General features: G+C 34.2%; 2 protein-coding genes across 2 annotated transcripts; both read right to left on the bottom strand.

The window, feature by feature from the left end:
* Window positions 1-7,521: 7,521 nt before the first annotated feature.
* On the bottom strand, window positions 7,522-15,446 carry LOC129288363 (uncharacterized). Its single transcript, XM_054924889.1, is given in 13 exon segments — window positions 7,522-8,089; window positions 8,517-8,704; window positions 8,707-8,959; window positions 9,213-9,305; window positions 10,469-10,736; window positions 11,052-11,295; window positions 11,298-11,384; window positions 12,102-12,170; window positions 12,270-12,700; window positions 13,116-13,239; window positions 13,535-13,679; window positions 13,770-13,813; window positions 15,047-15,446. Coding segments are annotated over 13 exon segments (2,472 nt in total). The 5' UTR covers window positions 15,222-15,446; the 3' UTR covers window positions 7,522-7,738.
* A 1,646-nt stretch (window positions 15,447-17,092) lies between these two features.
* On the bottom strand, window positions 17,093-21,305 carry LOC129287824 (protein Brevis radix-like 2). The gene is made up of 5 exons (XM_054924074.1): window positions 20,603-21,305; window positions 20,013-20,389; window positions 18,520-18,655; window positions 17,821-18,218; window positions 17,093-17,525 (listed from the first exon to the last, which is right to left on the bottom strand). Exons 1-5 carry the CDS (start codon window positions 20,726-20,728, stop codon window positions 17,447-17,449), a joined length of 1,116 nt encoding a protein of 371 aa, XP_054780049.1. The 5' UTR covers window positions 20,729-21,305; the 3' UTR covers window positions 17,093-17,446.
* Window positions 21,306-21,667: the final 362 nt, after the last annotated feature.

Raw genomic sequence — 21,667 nt, 5'->3', positions numbered from 1 at the left:
CAGTGGTATTTCATGAAAAGGCATGAGTCTAGATCACTTGATAATTGGTAAGTATTTTGCAATAAGTACAGCTTTAATTTCTTTTATATTTTGATGAACTTAAACATTGTCAAATAAATAAACGATGAAGGAATGAATGAAAGAGAGAGTGGGTGCATGCTTGTGCTCATTAATTTCCACCAATCATTGTTCTCGTGGACGTAATTAATGGAGCTTTATTGCTACATCAAAGAACAAAGAAGATTATGGAATCACATGACCAAACAAAACACACAGAAGGTATAATATATATATATATATATATATATATGATTCTATTTATAAGATACTTTTTAAAAGTAATTTTTCGTCTAAAATATAAGATACTTTATAATAATTAAATTATTTTTTTTTAATTTTATCCCTTCTCAATTAGGGTGAAGGTCTTTAAGATAATTGCGTTATTATTTAAAGTCAAGAATAAAAATAAAAGTGTATTTTACTTTTTTATGATATCAAGAGAAAAAATTAACTTCTTTTAATATATACGAAAGGGTTTTAAGTGTTCTCCAACAAAGATTAGAGGGAGTGTGTGTATAAGATATTTGATTAACCCTAATAAGGCACATCGATCACAACAAGACAATCACAGTACTGAATCCAACCAATCCATTATTAACCTTCTAAATTATAAACTTTAATTTTTAGGGGTGGGGGGAGAAAGTCAAATCATACCTCGTACTATTCCTTTTCTGTTGACTTCCTTCTTATCTCCCTTTTCTTCACCCTCAAGTTTAAATTTCATAATTAATAACGAACCAATCCATGATCTAATCTCTCTCTCTCTCTCTCTCTCTCTCTCTCTCTATATATATATATATATATATTATATAACACATACACCAAGTGTCTTGTTTGACATCATGGTATGCTATGATTGCGCACGAGGGCTCTTGGGCTTCAGTGGATTAGCTTAAGAAATATTAATTATTACGTCTATATATGTATGAGGACGAAGCATTATTAATTTATAGGCAGGCTCATGATTTTTAATAATTTTTTTCTTGTCATACAAGATGAGAGATTATCATTTAAGATAGGAACTGATGGTGAAATAAGTGGGTTATCACTACAAACATTAATTGATTATTCATTATATCTAGCATATATATGAGAATCAGTGCAGTATAATTGATCAAATTAATTAAATAATAAAAACCCAGCTAGCTAGCTAGCTCATGAAAAAGTAAGTATAGAGTTAGTGAGAGATCAATATTGATAACTAAATTAGAGTACGTGTATATTTTTGACAAGGAAGCCCACGATATGGTGGCTGTTATTGTTTGATTTGGACAATTCATATCATTTTGTACAAATTTGGGGCCAATTTATATTGGAAGGCTCTCTTTTTGAGGAGTAGTATAATTTTGTAAAATCATTGTGTTTATCTCTCAATCTTTACATGTTTGCATCCCACCTTTTTTTTTCATTCGAAAACGGACAAAAAGTTGTTCATAGTTGACTCTGTGAGTGAGTGAGTGAGTGAGTCTCTGTGTGTGTGTGTGTGCGTGTGTGTGTGTGTGTGTGTGTGTGTTCTTTGGGTGATATTAATACCAGTTATTAGATTAACTAAGTGCATGCGTTTGAGTGTATCATTTAGACAAGGAAACATGGCGAAATTACTGTTGATATTATCATAGAAAAACTATGGCGACCTTTATGAAGGAGGCTAAAATTCCTCTCAGTCATACTGTCGCAATATTCAATTATATATAAAATGGATGAAATTGGTAAACAATGAAATGAAAGATAATTAATTTTGTGAATGGAAAAAAAAAAAACGTAACACTTGGGAGACACTACACACACACACACATCCAATGTCTAATCTTTTGTGCAATAAAAAGATAATTCCTCTTCGTCGAAAATTCCAATAAAGCTACAAAGGTTGATATATATACTTGATAAGGACATGACTCACATAAACATAAATTCAAATCTTATTACTAATGGAAGGATTTTTTTTGGTAGGTTATTTAATTTGTAAATAGCTTTTATGAATATTCTTTGAATCCCGAGATATATATATTGCATCTTACGCAGCAAGAATCACTAATTAAAGAAAAATGGGATGAGTATTTATTTAATCCATAAATTATCTGTAAACATAACAAGTTACTATAGAATCCTCACAGTGTAACGATAGAATAAAATAACTCAATTAAATAAAGTGATTTTATTCAAACCAAATAAAAAAACGGAAAACCCATGTTCACAATTTCCTATACGATCATCATCTCTCCCAAGAATAAAGTATCGAAGAAATATTCCCCATGGCCTGCTATTGCTAGTGTACAATGCTCCATTTCGACCAACTTTACATCACCTATCTTGTTAGCTAGATTAGACACTTTCCACTATATATATGTATATATATCTATGTATCGTTCATGAACATCACTATACATGCATGAATACCTGGAAAACATCACTATACGTCATGCTTTTTATATTTCTTCGTCAATATTAATTATGATAGCATTCCTGTTTCTGGCTTTCATAATAATAGTAAGTCAGTAAATGGTTTTGTTTTGTAGCTCATAAATGAAAATTGAATTGTCCGTAAGAATCCAATAAAGTGATATAGACCCACGATAATACAACTTGTCTTAATTTGATTATAGCATATATAGCATGACAATGATGTCAAAGTAAACATTATGAAACAAATTATTGCTAATTAACGAGGAGATTATTATCCAAGTTTCTGCAAAATTCTACATGTTTCTGTTTTAAGATCATCTCATATACAAAAAAGAAAAAGTTGAGACGATGATAACATCTTAACTAACCCACCCTGGCTAACATCATCGATATTGAACAAAGATAATTCATATCTACTTGGCTTCTATATATCCAGTTGAATAACAAACGTGTAAATTTCCATGGCCATCAGTTCCTTTGATTCTGCAGATCTTTGGTTTCACAATTAGATTAAAGAGAAAGTGAAAATTGAATTGCTAAAAACAGAAGAAACGCACTGATGGGATTGCATGAATTGTTGCGTGTGTTTATCATCATGCTTTGATTTGAGGCCACCTAGTGTGTACTATACAATGGCAATATTGAGTGGCATCCACTTCCATTAGTGGATATGAATCTCCATCCTATAATAATTCTTCTCTCTTTTTCAAAAGTAGGCATCAATTTTAACATGTTCTACAAATTAAATTACATCTTCTAAACTATGACGCGGTCACACACACACACACACACATATATATATAGTAGAATAACATTAAAAGACTAAAATATTGAATTAAACTATTTCAATAAGGATCAAAAGATTTGAAAATTCAAAATAAGGACTAAAAAATTTTTAGTGGCTTGGTTTAAAAATTTGCTACTCTCTCATTTTATTATTTGTAACAATTAAAACAAGAATTTACAAGTGGAATTCACTAATTTGTTAAAAAAAAAAATTGTTATATACATATCGCCATGTTTAGTGATTTGTCATTATTCACAAATTTTCAAGCAATGATATATTTAACAAGTTTTTTCTTTGTAAATTTGCGAATCTCACTTGCAAATTTTCGTTTTGAGAGTTGTAAATCATTAAATGAGAATAATAAACTTTATTAGACCAATATTTACTATAAAAAAACCTGTTGATTTTCATTTCTAATTTTCAAATCTTTTAATTTTTTAATAATGTCATTCCTCCTATACACACACACACAATTATTCTTAATACATCAACTCGCACTTAAGTTCTCAATAATACATCCTTTTTATTTATTTTTAATTAGTGACGCCCCTATATACAAATAGGTACAAGCAACAAAAGATGATGGGGATGGTAACCAAATTTAGGCAGGCCATGTTTGCATCATTAGAGATTTGTGCTCAAATTTCATTTCAAAATGTGGGGTCCTGATCCTCCACAAAATCCAAGTTTGCTTTTGCCAATTTTGATAATCATATCACTTCAACAATCAAATAAAACTTCTTATGAGGGACATTATATATGTTACTTCATAACCTTGCTGATCAAATTAGTTAGCCTATCATCATTGAAAATTTTCTCTTGACAATTCCTTTAATGTTGAATTATAAAATAGAAAATGAGAAAACATTCTCATTTGCGTCAATCAAACGATGTAAAACTCAATTTTTTTTTATACAAGGTTGAATTCTCCACAAATTTAGAATTTGATTAATCGTGCATGACTGCTCAATTATTCCTATGGTGACTTAATTTATTATTGCATGAATAATTAATTAAGGAGCAAAAACAAATGGATGGAGATAAAAAGTCGCAGCTGATTATAAGCAGCGCGATTTATTCTTTAAACTCTAGTAATATATAAAAAGACGGCAAAACTATTTTCTTTTATCTTCTAATTTTAAACAAAATTTTAATTTGACCCTAACCTCGTTAATTTTATTAACAAAAATACTAACGCAATAATTTTAAATGCTGATAAAGAATTCTCAAATGATAACCTCTTAGTGTTTTATTTTTATTTTTAGATTAAATTTAATATGTTAATGTTTTATCACTATGTAAAATTATTATTTCATGAAGATTGAAAAAAAAAAGACTCTTAATCTTTTATATATGTGTGTGAATCTCTTTAATTTTTCCTTAGCTTTTAGCAAAGTTAAAATGGACAATATTTTTTTATAGAATTATGAGATCTAGCAATATTTTGTTAATTACACACCAAGTTAGCATGCATTGTTCTAATATTATAATATGTTGTTTAATGTTTTTATAATGAATACTACATATTTCTAACAATATTTGTTAATATTAAAAAAATTGAAATTAGTTCATTTATAATAACTTTTTTTTCAACTAACGCCATTTTTGGCTTTCCTTCAAATGAAAGAAAAGAAAATCCTCCTCCAAGCATCCAAAACCAAAAAGTAGGACCCTCATTTGTCAAAACTCAAATTCCATGAAGAAGGCTATTTTGTCCATTTTATTTGGAAATTTGAATCTTTCCTAAATAGTGAACGACCTTTTTAAGTAAAAATAGAATATTGATTTAAAAAATTATATATATATATATATATATATATTCTTTTACGTTCTGTTAAGCTATGCTTTTTTCCTTTCTATATTGAAGAGACATTTTATCATCTTCTCAATTGAGATTATTTGAGTTTGCTTTATTTCAGGTCGGCTTATAATAATAAAACTAATGATATTAGATTTAGAGGAGTGGCATTTTCGAAAGCTTTATTTGATCGGCATTTCCTGAGAAGGACAATCGTTCTTTTTGTCCTTTCTTGTTTGGTATATATGGGTTAAATTTAATTTTCTAAGAACATAAATTAAAATCTGTGTCTAGATTTACCTCATAGAAATTTTATAATTTATACATATCATATATATATATATAATACAAAAATAATAAATTATTTATATATGTGAACATCAAAATTTTTATAATTACTAAATATCACACATCTTATGATCATTATGCATTTATAATTATTTGATCTTGATAAAACAAAGTGAATTCTCCAAATGTTTGAAATTGTGCAAATAATTTATCTGTTGCTATTTCTTTGTTCAATATTCGGTTAACAAAATATATTATGTCAATGAGAATGAAATCTACTTAAAATTCATTTGTTGTGCAAGAAATATATTAAACTTAATTGAAATCATACATAAATATTTTTCTTGAAACTGTAAAACTTTCTTTTTTAAAATAGAAATAGACGAGTTGGATGTTAAACCCCCCAAAGCTCAATAAGACTAACACATGCCTCCAACTCAAATATTTATAAAGATATTTACACATCACATGGCTAATAATAAAGTTCTCATATCAAACAGTGAGATTTGAATTCATGATTTTATAAGTCATGAATTAAATTCTCACTGACTAGCTTTAAACTTTAAGTTATGTGATAATAAATCTCTTGTTGCGCCTCACTTTTTTGCATAAAAAATGGTATAATCAACAATAAAAAAATCATTTATATATATAATATTAAAAGTTGCAGAGATTTATTACCAAATTTTGAATGTTAAGAAATTACGTGGAAAAGCTCTGCAATTTCTATAAATAACTTTTTATATAAACAAGATCTTGGAAAAGCAAAAGATACTTGCCAAATGGCAAAAAAAAGTTCATACTAACTAGCTCTTTATATATGCGACCAACAAGAGTTAGAGGTATGACAGAAACATAGAATATTACAGTGCATTCAGAAAAAGAGAGATAAACTTGAAAAGAGTGCATAAATATCATTATAAGATATAAATCACAAATATAGCTAACCATATTCTGTTCAGTTAATATCTGACTGAATACATGAATATAAAAAGAGAGGATGAACACCGGTGAAAAAAATGATGCATTGATGATAAAAATTAAATAATTTGTTTATTATAGTCTTCATTTGGACAGGTCTGATTTTATATGGTAAGGAATAAAGCATGCTCATCGACAGTTGAAGTTTGAAAATGGTACTAGCTGCATTTAAGTTAAGCGAAAGCGACTTGATTTTCTTCAAACAAGGGTTAAAAAATGGAACCTTGTGGATGAAAAAAGAATGATTCCCAATTGGACGTGATAATGTTTGAATCCTAGCCGTTAATATAAGATCCTAGCTTAGTTGTGTGTGTCTTTGTGTGTGTGAGAGAGAGAAATAAGTTTGACAACGTCATGCCGACTGGGAGTTCTGTTTAGAGGGGCCTACAAGAGCAGCGCTGAACTGAGCAGTAGAGGCATGGGGGCGACTTGGGACTCGAAAGCTTTAAAGAAAAGAAGAGCCTTTGAATGAATGCGATCAGATCAGAATGAGATCCTTACTCTGATAATATTAATAATTTTAATTAAATAGTAAATAGTACGCAAAAAGAAAAGGCACAGCGATCCCGATGAAGAGCAAAGCCCCATAATAAAGCCTCTCAAGTCTCATCCTAACTCCTTTCTTTCTTTTTGGGTTTGGCTTTTTTATTTTTTTATACATTCCTCGCAACGCAATTTAATCGTCTTCAAAATACCAAAACTAAGATTTGAACTCTTATAATCACTTGCTCAAACGAGGAAAATCTCTGCTACTCACGTCAGTATGAGTTGGTTCTTTTTTCCTTTTCTTTCTAAACTTTCAACTAATGTTAAAATTGCTGTTTGCCAAATGTTGGGAGTCAATAGTTACAGTACATATACCTACATTCAAATACAACAGCGAAAAGAGCGTCAACCTAACATCTTTCAACAGTGACGGATGTGAAATGCTTTCACTTTTTACTGGGCTTACAAATCCATAAACCCTACACTTTCAACACCAGACCCTTCTTTAACTTAACAACTACCATTTAGCCTTAACATTCTAGTGACCACCCGTCAGTGTTACAACATTGATTCATCTTTGAGGCTTTTTACTCCAGGAATTCAAGAGTCTAGCCAGGCAAAGGCACTTTTGCTTTTTGTTTTTTGTATTTAGCTTTTATTTTATTTATTTATTTATTTATTTATTTATTGTTTGCCAGAAGGCGTTGGCACTCGAGAATATTTTAAACTTTACTTTCCCAAGTCAAAATTCGACAATTTCCAGAGCTACCCCAGATGGTAGAGATTGATAATAATGGATTAAAAAAAAAATGAATGCATCATAATGCATTTGGGGAAAAAGAAAATTCAGTAATAAAACCTGCCATTTTTTTCTATATCTACTTCAGCCCCTTGCACGGAAAGGGTCAGGATTCACATTCTTTTCTTCTTTCCTTTCAGAAATTTGTCGTCCAATTGAGGTGACCCATTTGGGGTTGCTGATATGCACCAACCTGAGACCCAGGTGCGGCCGCAGCCACTCCAACATTGTTGCCCATTGCTGGTCCTAAATGGTGATGAGGACTAGCCATGGCAGCCGGCTGTGGAGAAGCATGGTACATCCCCTGGAACTGCATGTGAGAGGATTGCACTGCTGCCGCTGCAGCTGCGTTGAAGGAGGTATGGCTGGCATGTGATGGCACATAAGCCGCGTGATGCGGCGTTTGCCCCGGCATGTTATAGTAATGAGGAGATTGCATGCTGGAAAGCTCCCTTGGGTTCTGTATCCAGATTTCTGATGTCTCAGCCTGCGAATCATGAAAAATGACTCTGAATTCTAGTCTCAGAAAATTAATCAAGGAAAGTAGCTCTGGGATCAACAAATGATCTTGTCGTACAAGATAATCTAAGAACGAATTCCAGACTTCAATGCACCGTTCTGTTATCAACTTTTTTAACCCATTTGCTTCAACTCGTTAAAAGCTTGGTTACCAAAAATATAAAGGAGGAACTCTGCTTGATTGACAATTGAAGGCACAAGACTATGAGGAACCATATGTCCATAAATTCATCATGGTTAGACTCTAGGGTTAGGTGCCTGACAGGATTGTTGAATGAACATTAAAAAGCATTGGCACTCAGAACTTGCTGACATTCTTGTTTGCCATTATCTTCACTGACAACCCCAACAACTTCTTTACACAAAAGTCAAGATAATGAATAAAAGTGCATTACCTGAGGATTTGGGACATAAAGATTATCTTTGTATTTGATGCGAGAAGAATCTTCTAGAGCTGTTGCACCTCCAACCATACCAGAGGCATTCATGGCATATCCAGTTGGACTTGTAAAATTTCCAAACCCAGTAGGACTGCCAGAAGGAACAGGCTTGAATTGCTGGACTCCATATTTAATACTGTTGCATTAAGATGAGAGCCACCTCCAGGCATCAACAAGTAACTGCTTCCATTTGATGGATGAGGATAAGGAGGATTGCTTGAATATCCAGGCATAGCCATTGGGGGAACGTATACTGGAGAGAGAAACTGACGAAATGGCATAAGATTAGAGAAATGTGAAACATGAACTTGCGGGTACATCTGTGCCACTGGAGGTTGTTGTTGCAACATGGGAATTGTGGAGGTAGGGATATTATTGGAATTATGAGAGCCATAACCCTGCAATCATCCCAAAGAATGTCTGGTAATGTCACAGCCAAGGAATGAACCTCTACAAGTGAATGGGATCAAAATCTAAAAACACTCGGGATTGAATGAGGAGGGGAAAACACTAGAACAATTGGGTTCGGCATGGAAACATATTATTATCCACAAAGCAAGGCCAGCCTGAACTAATTATATAATGCAGAAATACAGAAACATTTCTGCTTTCCCAAAATGAAAAACCCCTACACTTATGATTTAAGCATACCTCCTGAGCGGATGGTAGACCCTGCCCTCGTACAGTTTCATCTGTTGTCTGTCTCAAATAGGGCATGTCATACCCAGTTGGCGGATCATATACCTGTTTGCAAAATCATTTGTGAGGATGCAAAGACAATAACAGGCAGATATCTGTTACACATCATAATACAGCTATTTTCATACACGAAGAGTGTTTAGTTACTAGACAAATAGACGCCAGTCATGTTAAAGAACAAGATTGTCATTCTTAGGCCATTAAATATCATTTCAACGTAACACAAGCTCATGATAACTTGTAAATTACAAACTTCCGTCAACAAAGCCAATGAGACTTGATACTAATCAGTACTTGTGGCTAATTAGATTTATTCCTGATCCTTCACCTTTTTCCAAATGACATGAATCTGTCCACTGGCTTGTGTTAGGTACCCTGCAATTGTCTAATTGTCTGAATGCATTAATTTTCTAATTTAATCAAAATTTGGTACTGTAAATTTTATTCCATATTTACATGTTTCATTTCTTTCCTTTTTTCATAGATTAGACATCGTAGTTACTATTTCTCCTCCAATATGTTTACCAAAGTAATCTTAGAAACATGCTTCATAACATACTTTACACAAGATTTAATTCTAGACTTTATAATAGGAAATAAAATACTCCCTCATCCCAAATTATGAGGCACTTTTGATAAAATTTCTCCATCCTAAAATATAAGACATTTTGGGTAAATTAAGGTTTCATTAAATGCACCAATTTCAATATTACCTTTTCTCTCTCTATAAGTAATTTCCACCTCTTCTCTTTTCAATATATTAAATGATGGGTATTTTTAGAAGCTTATATTTTTATTTTGAAAAATAAGTTATTAAGCATATTTAATGAAGTTTATTGGTATGTGAGATTATGTCTAAAAGTGTCTTATAATTTGAGACGAAGGGAGTACAATGCAACAAATATACCCAAAAAAAAGGGCCCACCAGACATTTACTTAAAGTTTAACACAGCAATACCATCATCTTCAAAGACCATGGCAAGACAGATCATGTTCAAGCAATATCTGACTAGAACAAGGCTTCCCATTCACATTCACACCCCATGTGCAATGATCACCAGTTTCAACATCGAACTAGTTCCATACAGACACATCACGTGGCTAGCACAGCACCCTTGTTGCAGACAATTAATAACTTCAAATACAACAATACAAGGAATTTCATTGATCAACCAATCTGGTTGATAAAAATGAAAGAAAACACTCACCGAGAAGCCTGGCAAATCATGTGAATCCTGCTGCTGCTGTGATTCTGAAGGCGCATAAGACATTCTATTGTCTTGTACCAGCCCAATATCCCCATAGCTGTCAAGATTGTGAGGTCTTGAAGATTCCTCATCATCTGGTAATTGCTGCTCAGCAGTGGCAACAGATGCTGGTGAGTCAGATCCAGTACTTTGAATCTGATCATCCAGCAAGTCCACTTGCTTGCTTCCAGGAACATCATTGGTCAACTCTGGATCCGGTACTGACAAGCTGAGATCACAAGTCAAATTACATCACAACTAGCTAATGGAAAATGGCATAATCAAATTCATTTATGCACGTTTTCCCACTGCATACCAAGATTATTCAATTTTATTACTTGTTTTCTTATTTGACATGCTTATAACCTTGTATGCCAAAAAATCTCTCTCTAATACAAGAATATAGCACAATGACAAGCTTCATGAAGACAGTCTCATGCTTCTTAAATCCCAAATCTACAGCTCTCCAACCAAAAGTGACCTTTCCACATATCAGAATGATGAGATCAATTAAAAAGCTACCCAACGAAAAAAAAATGCAAACCTTGTCACAGACTCCTCATTTGAGTTTTCAGCAGTTCCTATTGATTGACAATTAGATTGATGCCTAGAAGAATCAACTCCAGTCCCAATGGTCCCAAAAGTCAAGTGACAACGATCCGTCTCTGGAACACAAATATGCTTCGCTATGATCACATTTTGGTTCTCAAATATATTTACTTGTGAAAGTTTATCTTGAAGCTTTGCCGTGTCTGATTCTATATCTTCAGACTTTTCAGCAGGCAAACAGGCTTTTTAGGTGCTCCAATCACTCCAGGACTGCTAACGTTTAGTTTCTTGCTTGACTTAGGTTTCCACTCTTTATTGTGCTGTGATACTGCATCAAAACTCAAAACTAATCAAATCAGATACATATCCCAGGATTTAACATTAAATTAAACATTTAGAGGAAAAAAACAATAAGATGGAAAGGATAAGAATACATCAGTGATAAATGTAAAAACCATCTCATTGAAGATAATGACTAAATGGCAATGAATATACATGTACAAACAAATTAAAAGCAATAAAAATCAATGGGTTACTCTAATTTAAGGGTAGACAATGTGTTAGCAGTGGCGTTTGAAACTATAATAAAAGTAGGTGTCAGTGGAAAATCTGGAGTGATGCAGGGCAGTAACCAAAGAATCAGCTATAAAAGTAACTGAAACAATAAAAATCACAAATTTTTGACCGAATATATCATATTCACAATAAACAGTAATCTCCCTGGGCTGATAAAAGTCCTATTCTGAGTTGATAAAAGAGATCATAGTGAAAACTGCACAAATACTAGATTCTTAATCCTGCGATAACATTGCCAAGAGAAGACAAGCTACTAAACTCCACGCCTTTATTAATAATCCAAAATCATAGATTACTGGTGAGGACAATCACATCATGAAACCACAAGTCCCCTTCCAAAACAGAAGTTTACAATTCAGTAGCATTATAAAGAAGCTATTTCTTGAAAGAGATATTTGCTATTGAAAACAAAAATCATAATCATAAAAGAAAATGCACCATAATATGGTTGCTCCAAACAGAAATATACCTCTCTGATGTCCCACAGATTGTTGATGTTGCCTCTTGTTATGCTGATTGTTCAAGAATGATCTGCTAACTGGCATGCCGGGGAATGAAGGTTCAGTTACATTAGTTTCACTAAATTGTTCAGTCTTTGAGACAGTATTAAATGATTGAAATGAATTTGTAGAGGTACCATCTTTTCCCACAAGTGAATTAGCATAAGAACTACTAGGAACAGATGATTGTTTCAATGAGTTATCTGAGGAATGTCTCCGAACACCAACAACCCCTACTTCACGCCCAATGGCTCCAATAGCGCCTGATGATCTGGAATCAGGAGAAGGCACATGAACTGGATCTGTAGAAGAAGAATATACTCCAACAGCAGAACTAGTTGATGCCACTGTCACAGAATTTTGATGGACATTGCCTGGCTTAACTGGTTGCGACTGCAGTGCTGTATCTGGAGTCATACTTTGCTTCTCCTTAGATGGACCTTTTCTGTCAACGGCTTTAGAAACAGCATCATCTGAGTATCTAACATATGACTCAGAAGGACCATTTGGAACCTGAGATGATTTTCTAGCAACAGATGACTTTTGATTGCTTGAATCTGCTGATGAGCTGGCACAAACATAATACAAAATCAAGGAACAAAATAACTTCCATATAAAGTGAAATCCTGTGGGCAAATGTAGTAAAAGACATCAAAAAAGGATAGAAGAATATTGGGACCTAGACAACTAGTGATCCAATAGTTAATTAAAGTTGTTCAAAGCAGTAATCCGCAATAAAATACAGCCCATTGAACACATTGTTGTAGTCTTTCTTCCAAAGACACTTTCTTCAGTCAAAGTTTTCCTCACAAATGAGGTGACACCCCAAGGCAGAGACATAGCTTTGGACCTTAAAAACTAAACCAAATGCAATTGTCATGGCCCAAGGCAAGGGATTCACTTATGCATTACTAATAAAAATCAGATAGGCAATCAAGACAGCTAAACCGCATAGTCTAGATCATTTGGATATTATAAAGTACCCTTTTTCGGATGAAGTTAATTGCTCATTGGTGGATGTTGAATGTTGAACTGACGGAGGCTTCACTTCTTTATATATATGATTTGCTCTGTTGTCTCTGACAACACGAAACTCTCTGCTGATGCCTGAACAGTTAGTAGGCATCCAGTGATCAGCTAGAACACCGATGCTAATGACCACACAGATATAACATAAACATTGATCCCTTAGTTATTCAAGAAGTTATACAGATTGAAGTTTGCTACAGAAGATTATAAATACAAAATATGCAATGAAATTCAGTGATAACCAACAAAAGTATTTAACAAATTCATTAGTTTTTAGACTACAAAGCTCCAGAGATGTTCACATTTCCATCCATGTTCTATGAATTCAGATAGAATGGTGATTAACCACCAAAATGTGAAACATGAAGATTACCAGGTAAAGTATTTCGAGAATAGTTTATTCTTTGAGCAGCAGGTTCAGAAGGAGCATGAAACCTCATTCCACGACCAACATTCTCAGCACGTCGTTGTGGTTCAGATGTACCCTTGTATCCAACACTTTGAGGCTGCAATAAATTCTTTTAAATAAATTATTCATCAAGAACCATACTCTCTACTGTGTATCCACGCATATAAAAAGAAGCAAAGAAAGGTAGAAGAGGTTATACCTCTTTCTTTCTGTCTCTTCTTCTCTTCACTTCATGGAATGGATCTGAACAATTAAGTCACAACGTACTTAAGAATAAAAACTATCAACTTTTAATTTCCTTCAATCGTTACTCCACAATCAAAATACAACTTCAATAAATAGTAAGAGGCACATATGACATAACAAGTGCAATGTTATCAAAAAATGCTTAGAACAGGTGTCTAGTGTTATAAGAAACACTACAATAACATACATAAGTTGATACAGAGGAGACCAAATGCAGCGCAACCTAATCATGATCATGACTTTTTATGAATACTTGTAAGAATTGCATAACTTAGAATAAATTGCATTAGATACCATAACATCCAGATCATAATAACATAATGTACAACTCCTAGTTCACTTGCAGTTGCATATAAAAGAACCCCATATAATTATACCTTATGAGCTATACTCATAAATGAATCACTAGAAATATTAAACAATTTTAAACTTCAAGATTGATCAACCTGACCGCTCTTGGTCCTCTGAAACTTCTATACAATATCAACAACTATTTTTGGTCTTCCCCATCCATCACAATGTAAAAGTGCAAGGACATACTAAGCTTTCACTAAGAGCGATATAGCATTCACAAGAGCTTTCACCAGGGCAAGAAGATACAGGTACTAACTTAGATGTTTGTTGACATGAAAGCATGAAAACAAGAACTAAAATGCAATTTACAAGTGTCTTTCAAAAGGTTCATATAGCATACTCTGCCACATTTAAGTAAATGTAGTCAATGATTTCTTACCTTATCAACGTAAGTGATATAACTTAAAAGTAGCATATTAATGATATAAATCAAGGGCTTGAAGTTCGAAAATTCAATCACATTAAACAAATATGCTGGGTTACAGAGGATTCTATCCTTTCCTCGTAAATTCTTGAGAAGGGAAGCACTCTTTCCTCATAACTTCAGCGCCCAGACTAAGTTACATAGATATACCTAAAAAAAAAATGAGCAATCAAAGAACATTGCTTTTCTAAAAGAAAAACTTCGCCCCAACACAGGATGCGAGGAACCGAAGGACAAAGGTCCTTATCATTACATAATTGGAAGATGATAATTGTCGTGCCGGTAACTTCAATTGAAGGACAAAATGTATCTAAGATATGACTTTCTTAAACATAATAGCCTCAGTTTCCACTAAAGTGCTACTTTGATGATCCAAGAAGGCAAGAACCCAATGTCAGCCCAGAAAATTAAGAGTAACCACTCAAAAAATCAGCCAAAATAATCGCGCCCACCTTGGTTGAGCAATTTCTGGGCGGTTTCATTAGGATCCATGTTGGTTTCCTTAAGGGCCACATAAATATCAGCATCAGAATGATTACGCACAATTTCTTTGATGGATTGGATGGTTTTGCGCACTCTGGCAGGAAGTGCCTGTGTGCTACCATCCATCCTCGAGGCAGACGCCATAGCAGAAAAAACTGCGAAAACCTAGAATAAAAAACTAGGTAACTAGCTAAAAATCAAACCTTGACACCAAAGAAGATGATAGAGATAAGAAAGAGGAAATGGGTAGGGTTCGCATTCGAAGGAAAGAGACTGGAAAGCGGCTTGAGAATGGAAGAGAGGGGTTTGGGAGCGAAGAGGGTCGAGGGTTTTGAAATCGTTTTACCACTCAGAGACTCGGAACTACAGAGGGGAAAGTCTCGTGCTTAATAAGTTAAAATGCCCTTGGCGTTTGCCCAAAACCACGAAAATGCCATTACTATTTCCATTCCTGAACTGAATCTGAATATGCACAAAAAGTGATTGATTTGCCAAGAACTAACCAATAATATAAGACAAAAGGACACGTGGATCTTACTCGGCAAATCCCTTCGGAGAGAGCAAATCTGGAATATACAGTGGGCAATTATGACCATTGCATTTTCATGGCATGCATAAGCATGTGTTGCCTTGCCATTCCACGTGAATAAAGGAAAGGAAAAAAATTGAAACACCATTTCATAAAGTTGATAATTTGTTGACATTGGATATATATATATATATATATATAACAACTCTAATTGTGGTAAAGATAAATATTTAATGCAACTACATTCCCACTGCCAAAGTTGATCAAGACTATTGTTGGTTAATTTAAATTAATGTAATTTCCGGTTGGTTGAATTATGTGCTTGTTGATTTACAACATAAATTTTTAAATAAATAACATTAGATATGATCCATAAGAGAAGAAAGCAATCTAAATCCCTTCCAACAATTAAAAAAAAAATGCATCTCATTATAAAATTTATGACAAATCATATTATTTACAAGTATAGCTCTCAACTCATATAAGTCACTTTTAATTATTCTACCATAATTAATAAGTTAGTTAAATTATCCATATTATCGGAAAAAGAAATAAATTTTTTAATTTATTTTTATTAAATGCATCATTTTTAAAAATAGCTTCTCTCACATATATACAGCATTTTACTCTATTCACATAAAATTGCAAAAGAATAAAATGAAAAGAAAGTAATTAATAATCTATCTATCTTTTTATACAAGATAACTTTTAAAAAGAATCATCAATTCCTTCTAGAGAGCAACTTAAAAAGAAAAAAATGATTATAAATCTTTTAAAATTATATAAATGATAATTTAATATTTCAAAATGTCATAATTTCATTAAAGATTTTAGGAACTTTCATGTCAATAAATTTTAAAGTAAAAAGATTACTTTATTTTTAGTAAAAATAACGAGCCCAAATCATAATTTTTTTAAAGAATAATAATTTTTATCCTGTGAATAGTAAGAATTGAATAAAAAATTATAACTTGTCAAGTGTAATTTCTGTCTCAAAATAACAAGTCTTAATCACAATTTTTATTTAAAAAATAATAATTTTTATTATGTGAATCGCAAATATTAAGTAAAAAATTATAACTTATCAAGTGTAATTTTTATTATTGAAAAATAAATTTTCACAATAATAAACTTTAACCACAACTTTTATTTTAAGAATAACAACTTTTATTCAAATAATTGCAAGAATTAAATAAGAAATTACAATTTATTAATAAGAGTAACATAAGTTTTTCAATTTAAAATTTATTGATATAAATATTTTGAGGGATCATCTTGTGATTTATAAAATTCAGGAAAATTTTGTTGTCATTTTTTTCTTAAGAAATTACTCTAATTAAATCATCATTTTTAAAATTCCGCACCCTTGACTCATGAGTCATGACGTTGGTTCCAACCACTAACATATTTATATATATATATGGTTTACATGTAAGTAGCGACTAAGTACGTCTAAATAGGAAGATTAATGGGTCCAATGATACTATGATAGCAAAGATTAAAGTTCATATAAGACGAAGAAAAAGCATTTAACCATCCCCAGACAAGTTACAATATTGACTAAATTTCACGGTGCAAGTTATTTTCCCTACTTATCAGCATCCCGTCATACATGCCCCCCACAGTGAAGTACAGATTCCAGAGTTCTTCCCGAGTTACAGACTAAGTCACTTGCACTTGTTTTATCAACTGAAGAAAACAAAGAAACAGAACCTCAGAATACACAGAACGCATCTATCCATCGCTCACATCTGTCTACGTTTACTTTCACGCTGTACTTTCTCATCCTGTTAGTCTGCCCAAACAGTTTGTCTATAGAAATAGCTTTGCTATGATATGATCACAAATATTGCTCCTGTATCCTCGTACGGTTCTCCTCCCACCACAACCTCGCATGCATTTCTCCGAACCTTTCTCGGCTGCATAAATATAATGTACAAAGCTATCTTAAATTTAAATTATCATGATTATACATGATGCTGATAACTTTTAAAATTATTGCCATAACGATTCTCAATTGTTCTACCAAACATGAGAACTCCAATTAAATACCATGCCATCTTGTACCTTAGTATCCTATACAATGGGTTCCAAGATACCAGTAGATATCAGATAATTTGTTTCAAATGTTAGGTTCCTAAGCTACATGCCATGGAAAGAACAGCCAAAACGATATACAAAATGTTCAACCAATCAGGTAATGGATTTGCATACCTGAACCGTACACGCCTGAGCTCTCGGGTTCCCCCTGGCAGTGCTCTGATGGTGATGTATACTCCTGGTTCATCCTGTTCAACCCATTCAGTCTCCATATCGCTGGCATTGCTGAGTGAAAGCTCGCCAGACTGATCTCCCTCTCTTGATGAACTAGTCCTCACAGAACCATCTAAGGATGACGTTTCAGTCTTTGCCCCACTGATGCCAGAGAGTTTTGGTGTCGAAGCTAAACCGCTTGTTTCATAGCAAGGGCGCTGTTGCATCGTGTGGTGATCCAGCGAATCCGATGATGAGTATCCCATTCCCATTTGACGGTGAAGGAGATGATGGGGCGGACGCTCTTTGTTAAGAGGAGGAGTGACAGGGCTGTCTCTAACAGATTCAATCTTCGAGCTCTGTAAAAAATGGAGCTTCTTTAAATACATTGTTTATGTTATCATTCTAGCCATTTCCCTAACATAGAGGACTTCATATGAACTGTTAAAAGTAAACAAATAAGGCAACAATCGAGTACCATAATTGTTATGGCCCGTTGAAGGAACCTGAAGTTCACTCACTTCCCAATCATTCAAGATTGAGATCCTATACTTTTTTTGGGGTGTTACAATTAAAAATGTCTTGGAGCTTTTCATGAAACTAAATGACTTCAGACCTTTGTTTACTCATGCACCAAAATAAAGAATGGTAAGTGCTCACCTCATCTTCAGATCTCGGCGGGGTTGGCAGCGGACCTGCTTGTTCATTGAACCTTTGAACATTGTACAACTCCATGACCTTGTCATAATTCTCAGCCCACCACCTTTGAGCTTGCCATTTATTAAACATTTCCCGGCTGATCAAATTCATAAAATGATAATTAATAAATCATCACTGGCAAAACAAAAAATTAACCATGCGTTTCCTTGTTTAAAGCTTCCAAGCCTCATCAATCAGATCAAAAGATGACCCATACCCAATAAAAGTTACAAATTGAACCCATTGGAATGGATTATGTCACGCCCTGAACTTTCAAGGAAGACGAAAGAGCCAAAAGTTGTAACCAAAAACTTCTGCATGCTTATCATTGAAAGCACCCAAAAAAAAGAGAAGAGATGCTTGCTCTTACAAATCATTCAACAGTTCTTGTATGAAGTTCACGTCTCTATTCAATTATTTCACACAACGAGTGCTAGTGTGGTACAAAACCAAGCAGGCCTCCTGTTCTTTCTCTCTTTTTTTCTTTTGCATAGCTTCCTTTACTTTTTCTTGTCCCTCTTTCTTTTCTTTTTTTACTTTTTCTTTTCGTGGGCAGAAGAGAGTGAGTGAGTTTAAATCACCGCGGCTAGAAGATAACAAAGCTTTTTGCTTTTTCCCACTGCTGCTACAATAATTCTAGAATGACTTACCGATCACTGACAAAGCTAAAGTCATACCAAGAAGTTACTATGCAAACAAGACAGCTTCTGCTAGTGCAGAATCTGGACAGCCTTTAAAAGCATGTGATCATCACTCTCAAACTTGTCCTCAATCGCAAGATCAACAAGAGAAAGTTTAAAGTACTACAAAGGACAACGTTACACTACTTATTAAAAGTTAGTTCGCCTCTAAGGCATCACAAGGCATGTGATGAGACGAAAAAGACAATACAGACACAGTCATTGGAGACGTGTGACATCAAAACAGGAGCGAATATGGATATTGAGTGAATATTGGTCCCTCCAAAATATCACAAGTTACCACCATCAAATTTAGTACTTTAGTTAATTATCAACATATAAGTCCTATTTTAAAAAGCACATCAAATAGATCCTTCATGAACTTAATGGAATTGTCTTCGTAAACCAACATCTCCCCAGATGGAATCTCATTAACTGACTTGGTAAATTGTCATTGCTTTAAAGTCTGCTCCTAACAAGCTCTGCTTCGAAATGGAAAACTTTTGATGCTGATAAATAAACTGGTCTCTTTTTTTAGGGTGAAAACACCATATGAGTCGCCAAGTCAGCCATAAATTTCCAAATGGGTCGAGATGTTGAAACAAGCTGTCAATTCTAATAAAATTCTGCGATCAGAACTGACATCAAGATCTGTTTGATATACTGCCTCCATTATTAGGACAAGTTAATGACAATTGGGAACTGAGACGACAGCGTGCTCATAATATAAAGTGCGATTTGAAGTGTAAGACCAAAACAAACGAGAGAATGTACCTGAACCGTATTCGCTTCAGATCATTACCACCCTGAGGCAATGAAACAAAAGTGATAAGCACGCCAGGCTCTACTTGAGCAACCCATTCCTTGGGCTCATCCTCCTCCATGAATACCACCGACTCAGTCCGACCACTCACCGACGCCGGCGTTCCTTCGCCGCTAGAGAGCCCTTTCAGTCTCGCCTCCATCTCCTTCCCCCAAAGTCTTGGGGTTGAGTTGGAACTGCCAGCTCTTTTGTACGCCCAGTGAAATCTCGCTGATTCGGAAGCCATATCAGAATCAGCATAGTTCTGGTTCCGGTTACCATTTGAAGATCCTGAACAAGGCTTGCAATTTCTGTATGCCCCAGAAGCCTTCACTGCCATGTCCTTGATCTAAAGATCAAAATTGTATAAAATCAAGGGAAAAAAATAATTTGGGTTCAGCAAACCAAAGCTAGATTGAAATTTCAAGAACTAAAGAATGGAACAGAAACCACTAGTTCTGAATTGGCTATCATAGTTTTTTCTCCGGTGCCATTAAGCTTCGGAAAAACGAAGAATTACATGGTTCCAGAGTTGAAATTTTCGGTCGACTTGGAGAACTACCTGTGCGGTGAGGGCCTTGATGGCCTGCTTGGTGCTGGGCGTATCCACGGCTTCTTCGTGCTCATCTTGTTGGGGAAGAGATCTCTTGTCATTGAGCTGCTTCGAACACGCAATGCAGGTCAACATTTCTGATCTCCTTTCTAGAAAAAGATTTTGACGCCACCCTTTGTATATTAAAACGATGATTACTGGGTAACCACGAAGCCGAGCTACTAATCGAGAAAGAAGCACACTTCAGTAGAATCAAACAGATTGAAGATCTGGGTCAACTTGATCCAATCGAGAAAGCTTCATTGTTGCTCTGAACCAAAGCACTATGCCATTGAAGTTGAAACCAGCAAAACAGAAAGACAGAGAGAGAGATGTTGACGACGAAAACACTAAAGTGATCTAGCAATCAAAGGTGTTACAGAGTGAAGCATAAAGCAGTAATCTCATAACGTTTCAACGGTGCAGAGAGAAGGAAGAGGAAGGACTAGGGAGGGACGGAAGATGAACGTTAGGACTTGGGAATAAAAGATGTAGCAAGTTTCAAGGCGTGATTTGTGAGGGATTTCGGATCGAAACGTCGTAAGAAAAAAAAAACTAAAAATCAAAAGTTTTTCCCCTTCTTTAAGCTGTAGCAGTAAAAGTCTCTCTCTTCTCGCTCCTCTCAAGTCTCAAAGGGGCTAATCCCTGTCGAGATTTTGGTTCTCTGCCATTTCACCCAGTGACTTCCATTTATATATGCAGGCTGGGGTGGCCTACAAGCATGAAACTTCCCCCCCCCCCCCCCCCCAAAAAAAAAAAAGATCTACTGTGCAAATTTGATTTTGCGATGGACTCTGCGAATTAAAGAGAAGAAAAAGAAAGAAAAGTTGTGAGGTCTTGTATTCCCTTGGTCGACGTTGAACAGATATTCTATCATATTTATCTTTAAAGGTCATGCAGTGGTCCGCACAGGTTCCAAATCCATCAATGTAGGTGCACTTTGCATTTACTTCACATGAATGGTTTGGACATTGAATCAACAAAGTTCATGCATGAATTTAATTGAGCATGGTAATAAACTGAATATATTGTTTG

The sequence above is a fragment of the Prosopis cineraria genome, unplaced genomic scaffold (assembly GCF_029017545.1).
Source record: "Prosopis cineraria cultivar Desert tree isolate PC_DT_omini unplaced genomic scaffold, ASM2901754v1 PC12, whole genome shotgun sequence".
Lineage (NCBI taxonomy): Eukaryota > Viridiplantae > Streptophyta > Magnoliopsida > Fabales > Fabaceae > Prosopis > Prosopis cineraria.
Note: the sequence above shows the minus strand (reverse complement) of the source record. Positions and strands in the feature narration are given on the sequence as shown.

What these genes read in the sequence shown, in the direction of transcription:
- LOC129287824 (XM_054924074.1), bottom strand. Translation starts at nt 20,728, where the DNA reads ATGTTGACCTGCATTGCGTGTTCGAAGCAGCTCAATGACAAGAGATCT. An exon ending in TCAAGGCCCTCACCGCACAG is followed by an intron (nt 20,390 to 20,602) that starts GTAGTTCTCCAA and finishes TTTGATCTTTAG; the next exon opens with ATCAAGGACATGGCAGTGAA. An exon ending in CTGAAGCGAATACGGTTCAG is followed by an intron (nt 18,656 to 20,012) that starts GTACATTCTCTC and finishes GAATTTGATCAG; the next exon opens with CCGGGAAATGTTTAATAAAT.